This window comes from Solea senegalensis, linkage group LG1 (assembly GCF_019176455.1).
Source record: "Solea senegalensis isolate Sse05_10M linkage group LG1, IFAPA_SoseM_1, whole genome shotgun sequence".
Lineage (NCBI taxonomy): Eukaryota > Metazoa > Chordata > Actinopteri > Pleuronectiformes > Soleidae > Solea > Solea senegalensis.
Window position 1 is genome coordinate 37,937,847 of NC_058021.1, and position 17,229 is coordinate 37,955,075.

At 42.0% G+C, this 17,229-nt stretch overlaps 1 protein-coding gene across 7 annotated transcripts in view; it reads left to right on the forward strand.

Moving 5' to 3' along the window:
• Positions 1-17,229, forward strand: part of ntng1a (netrin g1a) — a 182,301-nt gene that overhangs the window by 123,453 nt on the left and 41,619 nt on the right. For all 7 annotated transcript variants that reach the window (XM_044022799.1, XM_044022825.1, XM_044022833.1 and 4 more), the window contains one exon: positions 2,381-3,024. In XM_044022799.1, the coding sequence (XP_043878734.1) occupies positions 2,381-3,024 (644 nt within the window). The remainder of the gene's footprint in view (positions 1-2,380; positions 3,025-17,229) is intronic.

Genomic DNA, 17,229 nt, shown 5'->3' on the forward strand with positions numbered 1-17,229 from the left:
TGGGTGGAATTAGTCAAATTCATTATCCTCTACGTTGCTGCATTGTTGATTTTTACTACTCTCTCCGGCAGGTAAAATTAGCCTGAATAGTTTGACAATAATGGGGACAACACCTGAAGAATTTAGAGCAGCTTCCTGATGATTGGTGAAGTCTACCCACAAACACATTCATGTATTGCACTCGTTATCTTTGGCACCACAGCACAATACTAATAATGGGATTAAGCAGATGTGATTTGGGTCGCTGCCAGTTTCACATAACCTAACAGCAACCTTAGTCTTGGTGTTGTAAATGTAATGTAATATTGCAATAGCAGCCATCACCCCATCCTGTTCTCTTATCGCCATCATCATCACACTGGGTTTAATAGGAACAACTTTTCTAATTAATAATAGATATGCTGTAATCATCATCATGCTGGGTGCTGTCATTTATTTTAATGCGTGTCAAACCCTCACCCCTCAGCGTTGGCCCACAGTAAAACACGGAAATCTCCGTTTCATGAAGCGTTATACTCAGCATTTCATCTCCATTCTCTCCTCCAGGCTGACCGGTGAAGTTATTGATCCCCATAAAGGCCGTATTTTGTCATTAGGCGAGAAGCGGAGGAGACAGTAATGAAAGCTTTTTAAACCGAGTGTTCGGGGCAGCGCTGGACAACTGGCTACGGTTGCCAGGTGCTACACACAGCAGATTTTCAGTGGTTCGGCCCCAGGGATCGATAGGGATACATCTTTGTCTGATTACATAGATTTGACTGTGAGGACGGTCGTTTTTGTGTGTGTGTGTGTGTGTGTGTGTGTGTGTTGCGGTAATAGCTGATCACTGGATCTGCCTGATTTGGACACCAAACATTTTGTTCTCAGTCTGACGTTATTGGGCAGTTCAATGACACTGATGGTGGCAAACCTATAGTTTCTATGCTCAACAATACTTAAATAATTAAAGATTAACCTGCCTGTCAGTGCACACATAGTTTAAATTACCACTATAAGCTACAGTATAAAATACTGCTTATATATTACATAGTGATAATTTAAATCCGAAAATATGTTTTATAATGCAACACTGACAGGTGATATTCAGCTGAATATGATGCTCATTTTATTTCTATTTCTCAGACTTTGATACTGGAATACTTCTAGTTTTACCTTTGTTTACTATAGTAAACTTTATCCGCCTCTCTGTACAGAGCAGGAATGAAAAAAACAGACTGAACGAAGACAAGACAGAAAAATAGAAGACGTTGTCACTGAATCAGGTTATTCATTAGAATATCTCATTGCATTTCAAGCATACAGACACTTAGCATACAGGGTAAATTCAATTCAATTCTGCAGTTTCTACTGCTTAGTATCATATATTACAAATTGCAGTATAAATAGCAAGTAATTGGGCAAAAAGAGAACAAAATCTACACCTGTGCTGAGGCCCCCACTGTCACCAAATCACAGTTTAGCCCCCCCACTGCCCCACTCCTTGTTCCTTTCTCACTACAGCAACAAAGTCAGCCATCCTGCATGTCAAGTGTGTTTTTTAGAGACACTCCGCACCCCCAAAGCAGGCATAACTGTCGCATATGAGATATTACACATCTGTCTGTGGATACACGGTGCACCAGATGCTGCAGTTAATGGCACACCTAACCTCCTGCCATGAGATGATGCAGGGAAACCCAAGTGGAATTTTCCACTGCCTTCTGTCTTCTCCACCTGCTCCCAGCTGCTGTTGTCCAGTGCTAGGAGACGCCTGTAGGGGATGGTCCAGACAGGATATTAATGGGTCCCACCAACAGTCAGAAGGCCTGACAGAGCCCCGTTTCATTGTCACCTTGCCTTGGAGGACGTGGAAAAACTTACAAAGCATATGAGCCAAATGGAGCTGTCTCTCCCTCTAACTTACTCCATCTCTGCCTCGTCGCTTCATTAGACTGTCTTACATCAGGGGCCTGCTCCTCTGCTTGTTTCCTCACAACCATCCCCACGCACACACATCCACGCGCACAGGGTGACATCTCCCACCTAATCAAGTAGTGGATTATCTTGTCCTGATAAATTGGAGCTTGTAGCACTTGAAAGGTCCTCGTGGAGGAGCGCCTCCTCCCCTTGACAGCCAGATTGAGCCCCCAGGGAGCAGGGAGGGAACATCGCCTGGTAATGATTTGTGGTAAATCGGACAGATGTTTTTTTGGAAGGACCTCTTTCAAGCAAAGGGGATGGTGGATTTAAAGCCACAAGTCAAATTAAGATGTGAGGGAAATGGCTACAAATATAAAATGGACATAGGGATGTAGTGATATATATGAAGTGATGTTCAACTAATGTTTCTTACTTTTTCCCTCTTTCTTTTTTCTTCCTTTGCTCTCTCTCTGTCTTGTAGGAGAACCCTTACATGTGTAATAATGAATGTGATGCCAGCACTGAGGAGCTTGCCCACCCTCCAGAGCTCATGTTTGACATCGAGGGCCGTAACCCTACCACCTTCTGGCAGTCCTCATCCTGGAAGAAGTACCCGAAGCCCCTCCTGGTCAACATCACACTGTCTTGGAACAAGACCATTGAGCTGACCGATGACATTGTTCTTACCTTTGAGTCAGGCCGGCCTGAACAGATGGTCCTGGAAAAGTCGCTGGATTACGGACGAACCTGGCAGCCCTACCAGTTCTATGCCACTGACTGCCTGGACGCCTTCACCATGGAGCCCAAGACAGTGCAGGATCTGACCCAGCATACCCTGCTGGACATCATCTGCACCGAGGACTACTCACGAGGTTATGTGTGGAAGAATGACAAAACTGTACGCTTTGAGATCAAGGACCGCTTTGCGCTGTTTGCTGGGCCGAGGCTCCACAACATGGCCTCTCTTTATGGCCAGCTGGACACGACCAAGAACCTGAGGGACTTCTTCACCATCACAGACCTGAGAGTCCGCCTGCTGCGGCCTGCCACAGGGGCAACAATGGTGGACGAGAACAACCTGTCCAGATACTTCTATGCCATCTCTGACATCAAAGTGCAGGGCAGGTAAGATGTTCATTTATCATCAGAAATGCAATGGGGTGGACTCCACACTGGATTTCCAACTGGGTAAATTGGACTGTTAACTGCCTCTGGGCCTCAGTGATCCCAGGTGTACTTGTCAATTGGTTTCGCTAATTCGATTAATGGAAAATTTATGAGGGAATTTGCACCAGTCAACTAAAGTGGGGTCATTAGGCACCCAACAAGAGGTTTCTGGCCTTGGGTGCTCAAGCAGATTAGTCCAGCCATGGGTGTAATGATGATTCTATTGGCTAACTCCTCAGCAGTTTTTCTGTTGGTTTACTGCAGTGACAGTACAGCCACACAGTAGTGAAGAAAAATGTCTTCACTGTTACTATTCTTCCCAATTAGGCAGCAGATCCATAATGATGTGCAGAGTTCATCAGTCGTAAGCATGTCTTAATTAACCAAGCTGCTTACGGTAGGCTGGAGCATTCTACATTTGACGTCGAAATTCATTCAGCTGTCTCTTAGCATTTCACCCAGCTGGTCACTGCATGTTGTAATTAGTGTTTGATTTACAGTATCCACACGGGGTCATATAACATGAAAACAAGAAGCCATTATGCTGTTAGAGGGAAGGCCAACAAAAGCCTCCCCCGCCTCTTCACAGTACTACAAGAGTCACTGGGGTATACACTCCAGTGGATCTGTTTTACACTGCGTGTGTACTTTTTTCTTTCAATTTAACAGATGTGAATATGGTTGTAAGGGGTGAAGGAATGAAGATTTAATTACTCTTGTTTTGCTCTTCACACATGAGAGGGTTGCAGTGCAGAAGTGCAGAGTGGCGGAACGTCACAACGATTCGAGGACGCGGGTGGAGGTGTTGGAGGCCGCGGCTCACAGCAGAGCTTGTGTCACATATGGGGAGATGACTACAAATAGAAACATCGCTAATGTCCTGGCAGTCATAGAAAATATCAATTGGAAACCAGTTTGTGTGTGTGGAAAAAAGCCTGCGTGTGGTGCCTTTGTTCAGTTTGTTTCCAATGATCAGCACCTCTTGTATTTAATACTATTAAGTCCATATAGGCAAATACCCTTTAAGCAATTGAATGAATCTATAAATTTGTTTTGTTTTTTTAAATGGAGAACAGTGTCGCTGGAATACAGGCACCCTTAAACACAAGGGGCTATAATAATAAATGTCTCGCTCAGAAATTGAATTTCTGACTTTTCTAATGATTGAGAAGGTCATTGAGCAAAAATAACTGCAGGGAATTTGCGAACACAAAAGAGCTGTGCGGGACAGCCATTCAACACCTGCTGAAATGAAGGCGGCTGTCATAAGCACAGATTATTTATTCTATCTGACTAATCACGACCCAACTCATACATCCCTGTGGGGCTGTAGACTTGAGCAATAGCTGTGTGCCACCATTGGGCTGTGGTCGTTTACCAGTCTGCTGCTTTTAGAGTGACGCTCGCCTGAGAAATGTTCCCCACTGTTTACCAAAGGTAACACACAGTTCAGCCCTACCCCCCCTCCCCCCCACAACACCTTCCCTTGGCGACTCACTGCTCAGCCGTTTTCTCCATGCATCGTATACAAGACATAAGCTCCTTAACCCCCAGAATACAGTTCTGTGTGACTCAGTGGGAGCGATTTTGCAGGGGCAGGGAGGTTGAATCTGGCATATTTCTCTGTGCTGGACTCGGCTGTCATCAGCCTGGATCAGGAGCGATGAGGGGGTGTGGAGCGAAGTACAGTGGGAGGTTTTGTGTTCTTGCCACAGCAGTGTGAGAAACAAAGAAAGGAACATAAGCTCTTTTGCCAAAGTAGGTCAACCTAGAAAAGATGTAGAGGGAAGAGAAGGAGCACAACTCTGCTGCACAAGTGTGAAGAAGAAGAAGTCGTCTTTGCATCTGTTAGCCCACATGTAGCTGAAGTTGTTACTGGAAAGCCAGAAGTGTCATGCATGACCATTCTATTGTGCCTGATTACGAGGACGGCCCAGGCCAAAGTCGCTGGGGGGAAAAATCAATGCAAAGAATTTCAAATCAAACCAAGCATGGAGCTGGGAGATGGATGTGAACAGTGCACACTGCTCGCTGGCTTTAATGAATCTGACACGCTCACTGTTCCATTGTATCAGCAGTGGTAAATGGGTTTGTGGAGAGAGAAAGCGTGAAGAGTTGGGAGGATTTTCTAATTATCTACTGTATGACTCTGGCATAATTGCTCTGCCTCTGTTTTTTTTTTCTCGTGCTTTACAGGAACCACTTCTTGCAGTTTCTTACCCCGCCCTTCTCTCCCTCCCTCCTGCCTGTGATCAATACAGTGTAATTAAACCTGGACAAGATTCATGCCACCAAAGAATGTCTTTCTGGCCCTCCGTTTCTCTCTTTTGGTTTCTATCCTCCACTCGCTGTCTTGTTCTATTTCTCCTGTGCACAGCTGTTGTCTCTGGGCCCCTTGCTTTGAATAATATGGGAAGATCTAGCCTCATTTTATTACTGGCTATGGCGATGTGAGGGATAAACACCCACCACACAGCTGTAAACGTGAAACATAGAAAACACCTAATAGCATAAAATGTAGGAATTACTTTTCTTTTTCTTTTGTAAGCTTACAAAAGTCACTTGTTTAAAAGTTTACTTTTAAGGTTTGCTTATTATTTCAGGCCCTTTCCACTGTTAGTCCATTAATTTAAATGTGAGTCTGATACCATGAACTAAACTCCCAGCTTACTTACTATTCTGTTTGGGAACAGCAAACAGAATTCCCTTGATTTACACCAGAGGAAATTGTGACGCAATTTCCAAAGCATACCATTCACTGTATGTGCCACAGGACATTATCAGGGAAGGTCAGAAACTGCCTCAAGGGTCCACAGTCACTTTGACTGCAGGGTAGACGGGTAATTCACTTGAAGGGAAAATCGGTTATTAGACCCCTTTTCTTGGTCTTGATTTTCCCCCAGCCTCTGCCTTAGCGACTGTGAATGCCCACACGTATCTCAGGAAGACGCCTTTTGTCTTTTTTAATTGTCCTTCATAGCGACCTCTGTGGAGGTGTCGTCTCGACTTGCTGCATTTTCCTCTACACCACTGAAATCCAGCAGCTCTCAGGACACAAGTCACGTTGACAAATTAAAATTATTATTATTATATGAAACACACAGCATCAGATTTCAGCTTCACAAGACATGACAGTGAAATCATTTGAAATGATGTGAATTTGTAGAGCTACAGGACATCAGTTCACCTCTTCTTTCAGACACTTCTCTTCAGATTTTGACTCTCGAGTGTAAGAATGAATGAAATCTAATGGTGAGAGCAGATGACTCCTCCACTCACCTTTCCCATCCCCAAGCATGTCAGGGAACTACGGTGGCCTCCAGATAAACCAAAGAAGATGTCCTGTCTTGATGGGTTAAACCATAGTGGGCAAGACGGTGGTCTCCATAAAGTAAGGCTTTTGCACAAAGGCTACACATTTAAAAGCAGTTATACACTTTATAATATACATGAGTATTTATTTTAATCAATTTAATAATAAAACTTTAATTTAATAAAACCAATAAACCCACCTAAATGTTACACACTGGACCTTTAATGAATTACTTTCTCCTTTCCCCTCATCTGCCTCTCAAACTCACCATCACTGTACAAGACTCTGCTTTTCAAGGGCTGGATATGATTATTTTACTCAGTGGGCCTCTTTAAACCTGGCATTACACTGTGCCTGAGTGTAAATGAGATGCATCTCCGCTCCACCCACTGCGACTACATGAGCGAGAATACATCTGTGGCTCCGGGCCACAGCTAACGCCACAGCGTTCATTTTCCACTTTTGAAGACGACTTCTTCTCCTGCTTTGAAAAGCAAAGAGGAGTTCGTACATTAGCATGACTTTACGCGTGACTAACGTTGTTGCTGTTATTGATATGGTAACACAGGACGTGACACCGTCGTCTGCTGCCGGAGATCTTTACAGAATAAAAGGGGGAAGTGACATACTGGGGGGGAAGACCCTGATCAGATAATCAGATGACCTACCCATCAGCCAGTCTTCGTTGAGTTGTGTTCACAATAATAATTCTGTAATTTGAATGTGATTTAAATGTATCCCTGCACTAGTGACAGACATTTTTCAGTAAAGAGAATTTTACATATCAATGGCAGTTTGGGGAGTCTTCGAGAACGTCCAATAACAGACAGCTGTATAGTCTCTCCTGAGCTGTGAGATCAACTGTTCAGTCTGAAGATTTAGTGCAAAAAGAAAACATAAAGTAAATATGGAGTCAGAGAGAAGTGAGTTTACCGTACCTGTTTCTGCTGCAGGCTGTTGACTCCATGGGTGCATAAGCACCAGCAAATCACACCCCAGTCTGTATTCAGACTGTTGACCATTATGTTGCACTGTGGATGAACCAAAACAAAAAAAAAGGATCTCTTTGGTTCTGCTGCATCCATTTCGATCCCATGTGATGACTGAATCGCTGTTTGCGTTGGATTGCATTTTCCAAATGTATTAAATCATCCACAAGTGATGGAGGTGAATTTTGTTTGTTCACTGGGTTCATTACTTTGGTTAATTGCAGTAAGAGGACTGCGTATTTGCCAAGTGCTGTACTGCAGCTTGTTACACTAAACCCTGAGGATGAATTATCACTTCTGAAGAGCGACTTCTGCCCGTTGTATATTTGGATCAAGTCCACGCTTGTACAAATCAATAATACTCACATGTGCGGGCTCTTATCTGAGGCCCGTCTGCAGGAGACTGGAGACATCGCCTGTCCCGCAGAGCAGGGGTCAGGCTTTTGGTGCATTCTAATTGCTGTGTAGTTCAGTGCATGTGTGCCTTGGATACAGCTGTTTCAACTACAGATCAGCAGTTTGGTGAGTGATGGCTCTATCGGCTCTCCCCTAAGGGAGGAACAAACAAGAAGTCAATCTGCTTTTTTTCCCGCTCCCTCTCCCAACATAGTGCTTGGCTTGCTCTTAGTCTTGCCTGTAGTCGACAGATAATCTATTTGTGCTAATTTCATGTTTCTTGCTGCCCACTTCCCCTCTGAATAAGTCATTCCACTTGTCTACCCTCCTTAGTCTCTCCCCTCTCTCCCTCTCTCCCCTCTCTCTCTCTCTGTGCTGCCATAAGCATCTCTTCTCCGTATGCTTTGCTCTGCATTTCAGCTTTTTTTGGAACCTTTGTCGTCGTCACTGTGCGGGGGAACGCCGTGTATGTAGGATAGGCTTTGTGCTTGGTCCAGATAACTTAGATAACCATCTGTTAGCAGCTACTCCACATATTAGTTTAATGGCTTTAATGAAATGACCCGCACCCTTTCCTGAGCCAAGCAAAAACTGAGTTAAGTGAGATTTTGCAAAAGTCAATGAGGCTTTAAGCCGACACGTCTAATGTTTGTATAATGTGTCATAATAATTGTGGACTGAGGGAATGACCGTGAAGGGTCTGGGGGTGACACATCGAAATGGAATCATAGGAAGCAGTAATGTAGTGTACTGTTCTCTCGCTCTTCTTTCCGTACTCCGACTATTTCTGTATTCTTGCCTGATTCATGCAGAGATGATCCCATTTTTAGTCCATCGTGACGTCATCATATTCCTCCAGTTTTGCACTATGAAGTTATTTTCAGTGTGTGTGGTAAAGCAGCACTGGTGGATAAATACTCCAGAAAATGCGTTAAAATGTGTAATATTTTGACATTGAAAGGAAAATGTACATAAAGTACATTAGATTTAAGGTAAAAGAACTAATTCTGCAGCATAATGTTGCAGTTACAGCTCCTTCTCCTTCTTATATCAGAGTAAAGTTAAATACACTCTTGTACAAACACAAATATGAATATGAATAAAAAGCTTATTAAACATGTATTTTCACATACTAATCCTTGTTCTCTGTACACAGTTGGCTTTCTGTTAATGAGTGATCGGAACACAAAGATATATTATGAAATTGAATTCTTCTCCAGGCTTGGTTTGTCCTTTAACTTTCTTTTAACACCCCCCACAGCTCCGTCTGACTTCAAAGTGTACATAGAAATATTCTTTCTGTATATTTTCCACCTAATTTCCTGCACAAGCGGAAGCATAGGGTGCGTCTCAACTTGTGACCTTTGTTTTACCACTGAAATGTACCTCTTCTCGTTTGTAGGTTCATGGTCACCTGCTAAGATTGAGCACTATCTTGAAATATTAACACTCCTGCAACTTCTTGAAGTGTGATCTTGAAACACTTGATCCCCTGGTTGCCATCACAGATGTACTGTTTTGCTTTTTGACAGGTTACGAACCTCATTTATCTCAGTATGACATGTTTCCGCGCATGGTCTCTGTCTACGTGTGTCTGTGTTACTCGTTACTGACAGAGCTCAGTCGGCCTCAGACACAACCCAACAGCCTGCAGCTGCCTGTCTATTCCCTTTGTCTCTCGCCTCCTCCTGACTTCTGTCCAGGCCACTTCTCCCCCTCTCTGCCTTTGATCCTGATCCCCCCGGTTCATCTCCGGCTGACACCCGCCCTGCCTGAGTCTGCCAGGTTGAGGAGCTCAAAAGAAATTTTTAACATTCGGGGCAGGAACCTTTTGCTCAGCCTGTTCATGTGCTCTGGAAATGTGTGCTTGATGAAACTGTCAGGCCTTTGAAAAGTATGCATAAGCTTAGACAACAGCATCTCAACCACTCGTGGTTCTTTTTCTTTCTTTTTTTGGACCAACCTCCAGCTACAGAGAAGCGGGGACAAGACAGCACAAAAGAAAACTCCCAGTATGAAATACTTTAACACCTAACCCTCACACTGTCAATACTTTTTTGTTGTTGTGTTTTTTAAACAGAAAAGAACCAGAAAATGTCCTCTAACTAAGTGCTCTTGCCCATTTTTCCAGAATAACTTCCAATATCTGGCAGTGGACAACAGAATACACATGTTCAATTTGGAATTTGAACAGTATAAAACATATTTACAATAACATTTTAAAAAGGGAAACTATATATGCAAAGGCATTTTTCCAACTCTCTCCTCTCTGGTGCAGAGACGCTGATTCGCGGGCTTCCCGCAACAGCGCAAAATAAATCACCGTAATAACCACGTGTTGGCTTTGACGTGCAACTTCTCAGCTTTCAGAAACAGTTGGTGTTAAAGGGTGAAAATGTCATATTAACTCCATTTAGAGTTTTGAACAGTCTCAACACAAAGCCACCTGCAGCCCCGCTTTCGTCCACATGCACAGACAAGTGGGTGCTCACTGGCCATATAAATAGATTGGAAAGCTGATGTAAGCCACTGGCACCAATGGTTAACGTCACCCATGTAGAGGCAGCTGTAGTGGGCGTGTTTCTATGTGAGGCGTTATTAACATAGAATCTATCAAATTAATTGAATATTCCCTGCGGCAAATACTCCCCAAACAACACACGTGTGAACCACGGAGGCAAGAGAAATGAAAATAAAACAATTAGGTGGGGGGATGGATTTTGAAAACGGTGGTATACTGTCGTGCATAAGCGGTGGCAGAACATGAAGTGTGCGGCGTTGGCAGGAGTGTAGTGGACTGTATCTAGAGGCCACAGCTGCCTGAGCACAGTCATCTGCATATGGCTGCTGGCAATGTTGGACCATCATCTCCAACTGTCTGTGTCCTTTATGGCTATGGGGGGAAAAAAAATGGGGCAAATTCCTTAATGGTGGGACAAAAATATTCTGATGGTTGTCAAAGCCTCGGCGCAGATGCTTAATTAACTTTCATTAGTGAGCTGGGACCGCGTTTGCCGCCGTAGTGGTGAGACTCTGTTGGTTGCAGTGTCCGTCAGTGCAGAGTGAAATTACTCAACCACTGCCGCATGGATTTCCATGACATTTAATACAAAGATTTAATCCATGATGAATGTTAATTAGATTAGACGTTGTGAGCATGTTGACACTAGAATTGAAGTCAAAGCACAGCTGAGTTCAGCCGCACAGATCTGCCAGCTGCACAGTCATTATTTACAGTATGTAAATGTATATAATTAGCACAACATAACTAGCGGTGACTTATATTGACCACAAGTGTAAATGCTCCACTTAGGAAAAAAAATGACAAAAATCCTATGTAAACAGTTTTTTGTTTTTTTTCAGTAGTTTCAGTAGGTTTTTATATTTCAGTAGTTGCACGTATTTGTTGCATAAAAGGGTCTTTATCACACAAAGATGGATTTCATGAAAGACATCTGGCCTTTGCCCATGCACGCTCTCTCTGAAATGAGAAATAATGTGCTGCATCCTCACCCAATTTCACTTTTGTTGAATGCACGTCGCTGAATCTGTCATCTTAAATTACCTGTTGCACCGGTTAGCCGTGTAAGATACACAATAACAATAAAGATTCAAAGGGGGAGGCTTACCTAATCAAGTTCATTTTAGGAGAAAATGAGCGTGTCATTATGTTCATTATGAGAAATGAACATACATTATACATTATTGTTTGGTTTTAAAATTGAATGACTTTGACAAAATGTGCCTAATTGTATTGCTTCTGCATTCTGAATAATTTAATTTGGTAAATGCTCAGTGATGTTTCAACTCATTAAAAGACACATATTAAAGCAATAAGTTGCTCTACATTGAAAAAAACACACATTATAGCCAAGGTGCAGAGAATAAAGACGTTATTTATGAAGCATAACAAGGTGTGCATTGTTCCGAGTATCACTTCTTTCTATTGTGGTTCCTTTTTTCTGTTTTTTTTTGAATACAGAAACTTTACGCTCGGTGTTCAAGGGCATCATTCTGAGCCACAAATGTACAAACCAAACTTTTAAAACCTCCTGTCTTTCCCCGCGCTGCCAACCACTCTCACATACAAATATCAGGATGAAAGAAGGGGTGGATTTTGACTGCTTAAGTCTCTGTTTGCTGAATTGACCCTTTCCACAGACAATCCAGCTTAAAGCTCCCGCTCTATATTTTCATACGGCCCCTGATATTTTCTGTGTTAAATATTCATAACACGGACGGCAGAGAGGTTTTATTTTAGCTACTTCCAGGCTCAATGAAGCTGCTGTGGCTGTGTTTTTTTTAAGGACGGTTGCCTTATAGAAACCTCTATAGGTGCATGTTGTATAATGTGACATGATGGATGCAGTATTTTCTTGTGAAGCAGATAAAAAAAAAAAGTAAAATGACTGGTGACTTTAGAAGGAGACCACTTGTATGGTTTCCTACCATATGGCAGTGACTACATGTGAGGGACCTGTGCAAACTGAGTGGCTTTAGCAAAGGCAGCAGCAGTGACAGCACCTTGGAGATGCAAGTCTACATTAGGGAGGCTCTTCTCTCGGCAGATAGTGAGTCACTGCTTTGTGGAGAGACATGGGCTGCGCCAAGTAACCACATCTGTCTATGAGCTGGCTCATAAATACTGTATGTGTGTGCTCTGAGCATGTGTCAAGTAATATTAGAAATGATGTCGTGCTTTGACGTTCAGCTCTTATGTTTTGACTCAAAGCTTCCTCCTGTGTTTATTCCATGCTACTCTACAGAGTGCTATATGTTATGAACGCTCGCAGCACTGTGACAATTATTACAATTGTTGATAAAGAAATGAAAACTTTAATGTTTTTTGCTAGTTTTACTAGATTTATTTATTTTATTTTTTTTTAAAGTGACAGACTGAGTGTTTTTCCTGTTTGAGATCAGTGAAAAAATGCAGCTTGTTGTCATGAAATAGCACACTTCTCAACTTTACCAGTGGTGCCTTATCTGAGGTCAGTTTTTCTCAGTGACGATGTAGATTAAAAGGAAATCACATCCTTGGAAGATTTTCGTACGTACCCACTGCAGAACCGCTTGGTTGTAAGATAAAATCGAGTCGCTGAAAGCTTTATGTACAAATAAAATCAAGTGATAAGCTGCCATGTCACTGACACTGACGCCGCAGAAGGTGTACAAGCCAATCCCTTACTATTTATCACAGACCGGAGGAATCGACCGCGTCCAGAGATATGAGGAGCAAAGCTACGAGTGACATGAAGATTTTATCAGCAGAGCAGAGGACAGGAAAGCGTCGCTTCAACAAATCCCTTTCCCCTTTCTCGAGGATGAGGCGGCGTTCATTTTTCTCTTCCGCGGACGAGGCTTACACTTTAACTTGATACAATATCGCTTGTTTTCCTATTGAGCGCCGCAGTGCTGCATAATGCGGATCTTATATTTTGAGCATTGATTTCCCCCTCGATGGGTTCACCGTTATTAGCAGCCGGCACAGGCAGCAAATTGGATTTATGTCTTGGACTGGAAGAGTCTGCCGCTGATGTGTCATGCAGGACCACACACACGCTGCACTGGTATTTGTTGTATGGGAATGTAGTCGCAACACACAGTATTTCCACAGCTCAAAGTGCATGAGTGTGTGACATTTCAGCCCCCGGCACGCAGACAGGCTGACAGCGTCTTCGATTCCTCTCATGATCCATGCATCGATACACCCAGACAAGCCAAACAAATGTTTACCACAGAGTTGCTTTAAAATACCAACGGTCTCAATGGGTCCGCTGAGCCATCATCTAATCTGATTTCTCATGAAGCCTTTTCCTCTCCCGGTTAAAGCAGTCATATTGTATAGAACTGGGGTCTTGGGCGCGGAGATATCGGCAGCATTTTTACTCCTCCTTACTTTCGACAGAGCACACTCAACATTCATGTGGTGACCCATTTCATTAATGGAGAGGCCTTTTTCAACGTGTCTTCGTCTGCTGCATAATGGGCCCTCCTGTCAGGGTCTCATGACTAATCTCCTCATTGACCTCTCCTTCACTTGCAGTCCCCACCACCTCACTTGAGATTTGGTTACTATCAGAGAGTGGGGGGAGGTGCTGCATTGTAAATTAAATCTGGACAGCTTTAACCCACTCCTCACTTAAACTCTGTTATATTCTACTGTTTTTTTGTTTTTTTTTACAGGCATGCAGCAATTTGTATGCATTGATTCTTGCCTTATATAAATAGTCGGACGTATAATTTGTGTCTAGGAGGAAGATAAACACAGGTGTGATTATAAATTGATATGATGTTGACCTTCTGACTTTGTCGCCCCACATGACTATTCATTAGTCACTACCTTACCAAAGTTGATTGATGAAAAAAGGTGTTTAAAAATAGATTTTGAATCCTGTAAAATTCAGCTTCATGTGAAACGGCAGGGGGCCAGAGTCTGTGAACGTCACGGTTTGTCGGTGTGTGTACAGAATATCATCGTATGTTACGTTGATACTGTCGAGAAGCGACATTTTTCACCGTTGTGGTGGCAGTTGAATGACATATTGCACGTAAACATAGACAGGGAGCTGGTTTAGCAGCAGTCCTCCACCCTCTCTCCCTCTCTCGCTCTCTCTTCCTCAGCAGCACCTGCAGCCTCACAGCAGGAGTCTGCTCTTCTTTCTCTTCTTCATTTCCTCATCTGTAGGAATTTTAAATAAAGTGTCAGGGTGTGTTTTTTAAATTGAGGAAAGTCACACATCAGAGCAAAGACATCTTACCTATAGCAGAGAGACTATTTTTATTCTTTACTTCAATATTTTTTCACATGTTCTAAGCCACCTTTTTCTAACAGAAATTCTGTATTTACTTTTCGGGGTCTTGAAGTACATCTGTCTTATTAATAATAATAATAATAATAATAATAATAATAATAATAATAATAAGTACAGACCCCTTTCACAGCAATTTGGTAACCTTAAATCTGTCATAATGAACTCACAACATGGAAACGACTGCAACCTTTCAAGACTAGTAGTTCTAACAGTAGCTAATTGACTAATTAACACTAATCCTGTCTAACGTTACCCTATTGTGCATTCTTTAAATACAAATACACCTTAAACCTTTTAGATTTTGAAATTCTTTCTTGGCACACACATTATACTGGAATAGACAGCAAATGTAGAAGAAGACAAAAAAGACACAGTTATTTCAAATGATTTCAGAATACTGATATACTGTATATACTCATCAGGCCAGTGTCACATATGACTCTTGTTATCCATGGTCTCATTATGAGTCCTTAATTGTAGGAGTGTGAAAATGATTCATCAATGATTTTGTCACCTGACAACTCGTGCTAATGAAATGAAGACATATTGTATCATAAGACTCACCTTACAGAGGTTAGAAACAAGGGGTGATGACACATTATGTCTTATTCACCTTGTATGAACTCAAAGGAATGGATGAGTTCATACAAGGTGATCGGGCATTTCCAATTTCTGTAGCTGTAGCAACTGTTTTTGTTTTTTCTGTTACAGTCGTGCAGGTATCACTACAACAAACAATGCTTCGACTTTTTCTTAAATATTGTCAAAATGACTTTAGCATGCGCTATGTGTATGTTATATGATTTTTGGATTGTATCGGATTTTACATTTATATCTGTCCGATATCCAGTTATTTTGACCTGTATCGCACCGATACCGATACTGACCAATACCGACTCCCATCCCTATTATTAAGGAGTAAAAGACTCTGCATTCACCTTTACTGAGAGGACCACGGGAGCACAAGATTCATGAGACAGCTGAAGATGAAATATCTTTATTGTAATGTGTTGGAATATCCGAGTTTAAATCAGCCCTTACTCTTTCCCATATTCGGTTTAAGACAAGCAAGATGCAACATTGTGTGATTAAATGGGAATCGATGCTCAGTAATATGGACATGATTTGACTGGAAGTTCAGTTCCCTACCCTTGCCGACAAAACCCGCACACACACACTGTGACAGCACTGACATGAGAAAGTTCTGAACCCCCCCAAGCAAGACGTTTGATTCTGAAGACGACAGGGAGTGATGAATAAAAACCGCCTGATAATGGGATCATTGAGTCATGAAAATCGATTCTGAGTGAGTTATCTTTTGCGGGGGCCAATGAATGTAGGTGCTCATTATGTGTGGCCATTGGACGGTGCTTTAGCCTTCAAGCAGAACAGGAGCGTACAATAGTGCAGGGGCTGACAAAAGAGGAGAAAAATAACAATCAAACAAAGAAAAAGTGTTGTATTGAATTTTCCGGACCTTTGCTCCTTTAGCAGGTAATGTAACTTACTGGAGCACAATGACTTAGTGGTGATGTGGGTTGATGACTGAGACCATGGTGATTATGATGTCAGCTGATGTGATTAGTGGGTCTGGATGGACTTCAATAGGTCTGGGCTTCCTGAGATGTCCGTAAATCAACAGCAGGACACTTTAAATTTGCTTCACGGCTTTTTTTTTTTTTAAATTTTTTTTTTTAAGCAGCAGTTTTACTGACAACCTGTTTAACTGCTGAGTTCATCTTAACAAATGAACACTGTTAAAGTGTCGTTAAAGGTCCGGTGTGGAATAACTAGTGTGATCTCATGGTAAGACTGCTGATTGTAACTTAGCTTAACACCACAAGAAAGTTTCTGCTTCTTTATCCCATCACCAGATATTTACGTTACATTGCATCTTCATTTACAGTATTTTATACAATGTTCTAAATGTTAAAATGGCTTTAAATTCCATTTCCATCACCGTCCTGGATTAAACTGCTGTTCTTCATCCTTACATTTATTTAGAATTTGTATTTTGTCCCGCACACTTGCATTTTAAATTTAGTTCCCCCCCCCCCTTGTCTGTCTGAAAACTGCTTTGTATCATTTAGAAGTAAATTATTTCTTGCTTTGACTATTATTTGCGCCGTTTTAAACTGATTCAGATCCGGACATTTTGGAGCTTGTGAATTCAAATATCGTTTAGATTTTGGTTTCAGATTTCATTCATTTCACATATTAGTGTTGTGTATTAAGAAGCATGTTTACATCTGTTGTGTTACTTGATTACCATAAACACTGCTGCCAACATTCACCAAATACAGTATGTTGCTGATTTAATTGAGAAGGAAAAAAAGAACATGGGAACTTTTTAAAAATATGAGTAAACTCAATGTCTCTGGTGTGGAGTAAGTCTGCAGTTTGTGTGTATATTTGGGTGTTGTTGGGGTTTTGTGATGCTTAATGAGCAGCTCCTTGAGATTGCACTTTAAATACATCTATTACTTTGCAGCGATATTCTCTGTTTCCGTCACTTATTTGCACTGCGATAATATTGCTGCTTGTAACGAGCACTGAGGGTAAGGAAGGCAATAGCTCTTACATAATTGAACTATTATTCCTATGCTGCTGTGACCAATTTGGCAATGATGAATCAGTTTCAGACACAATT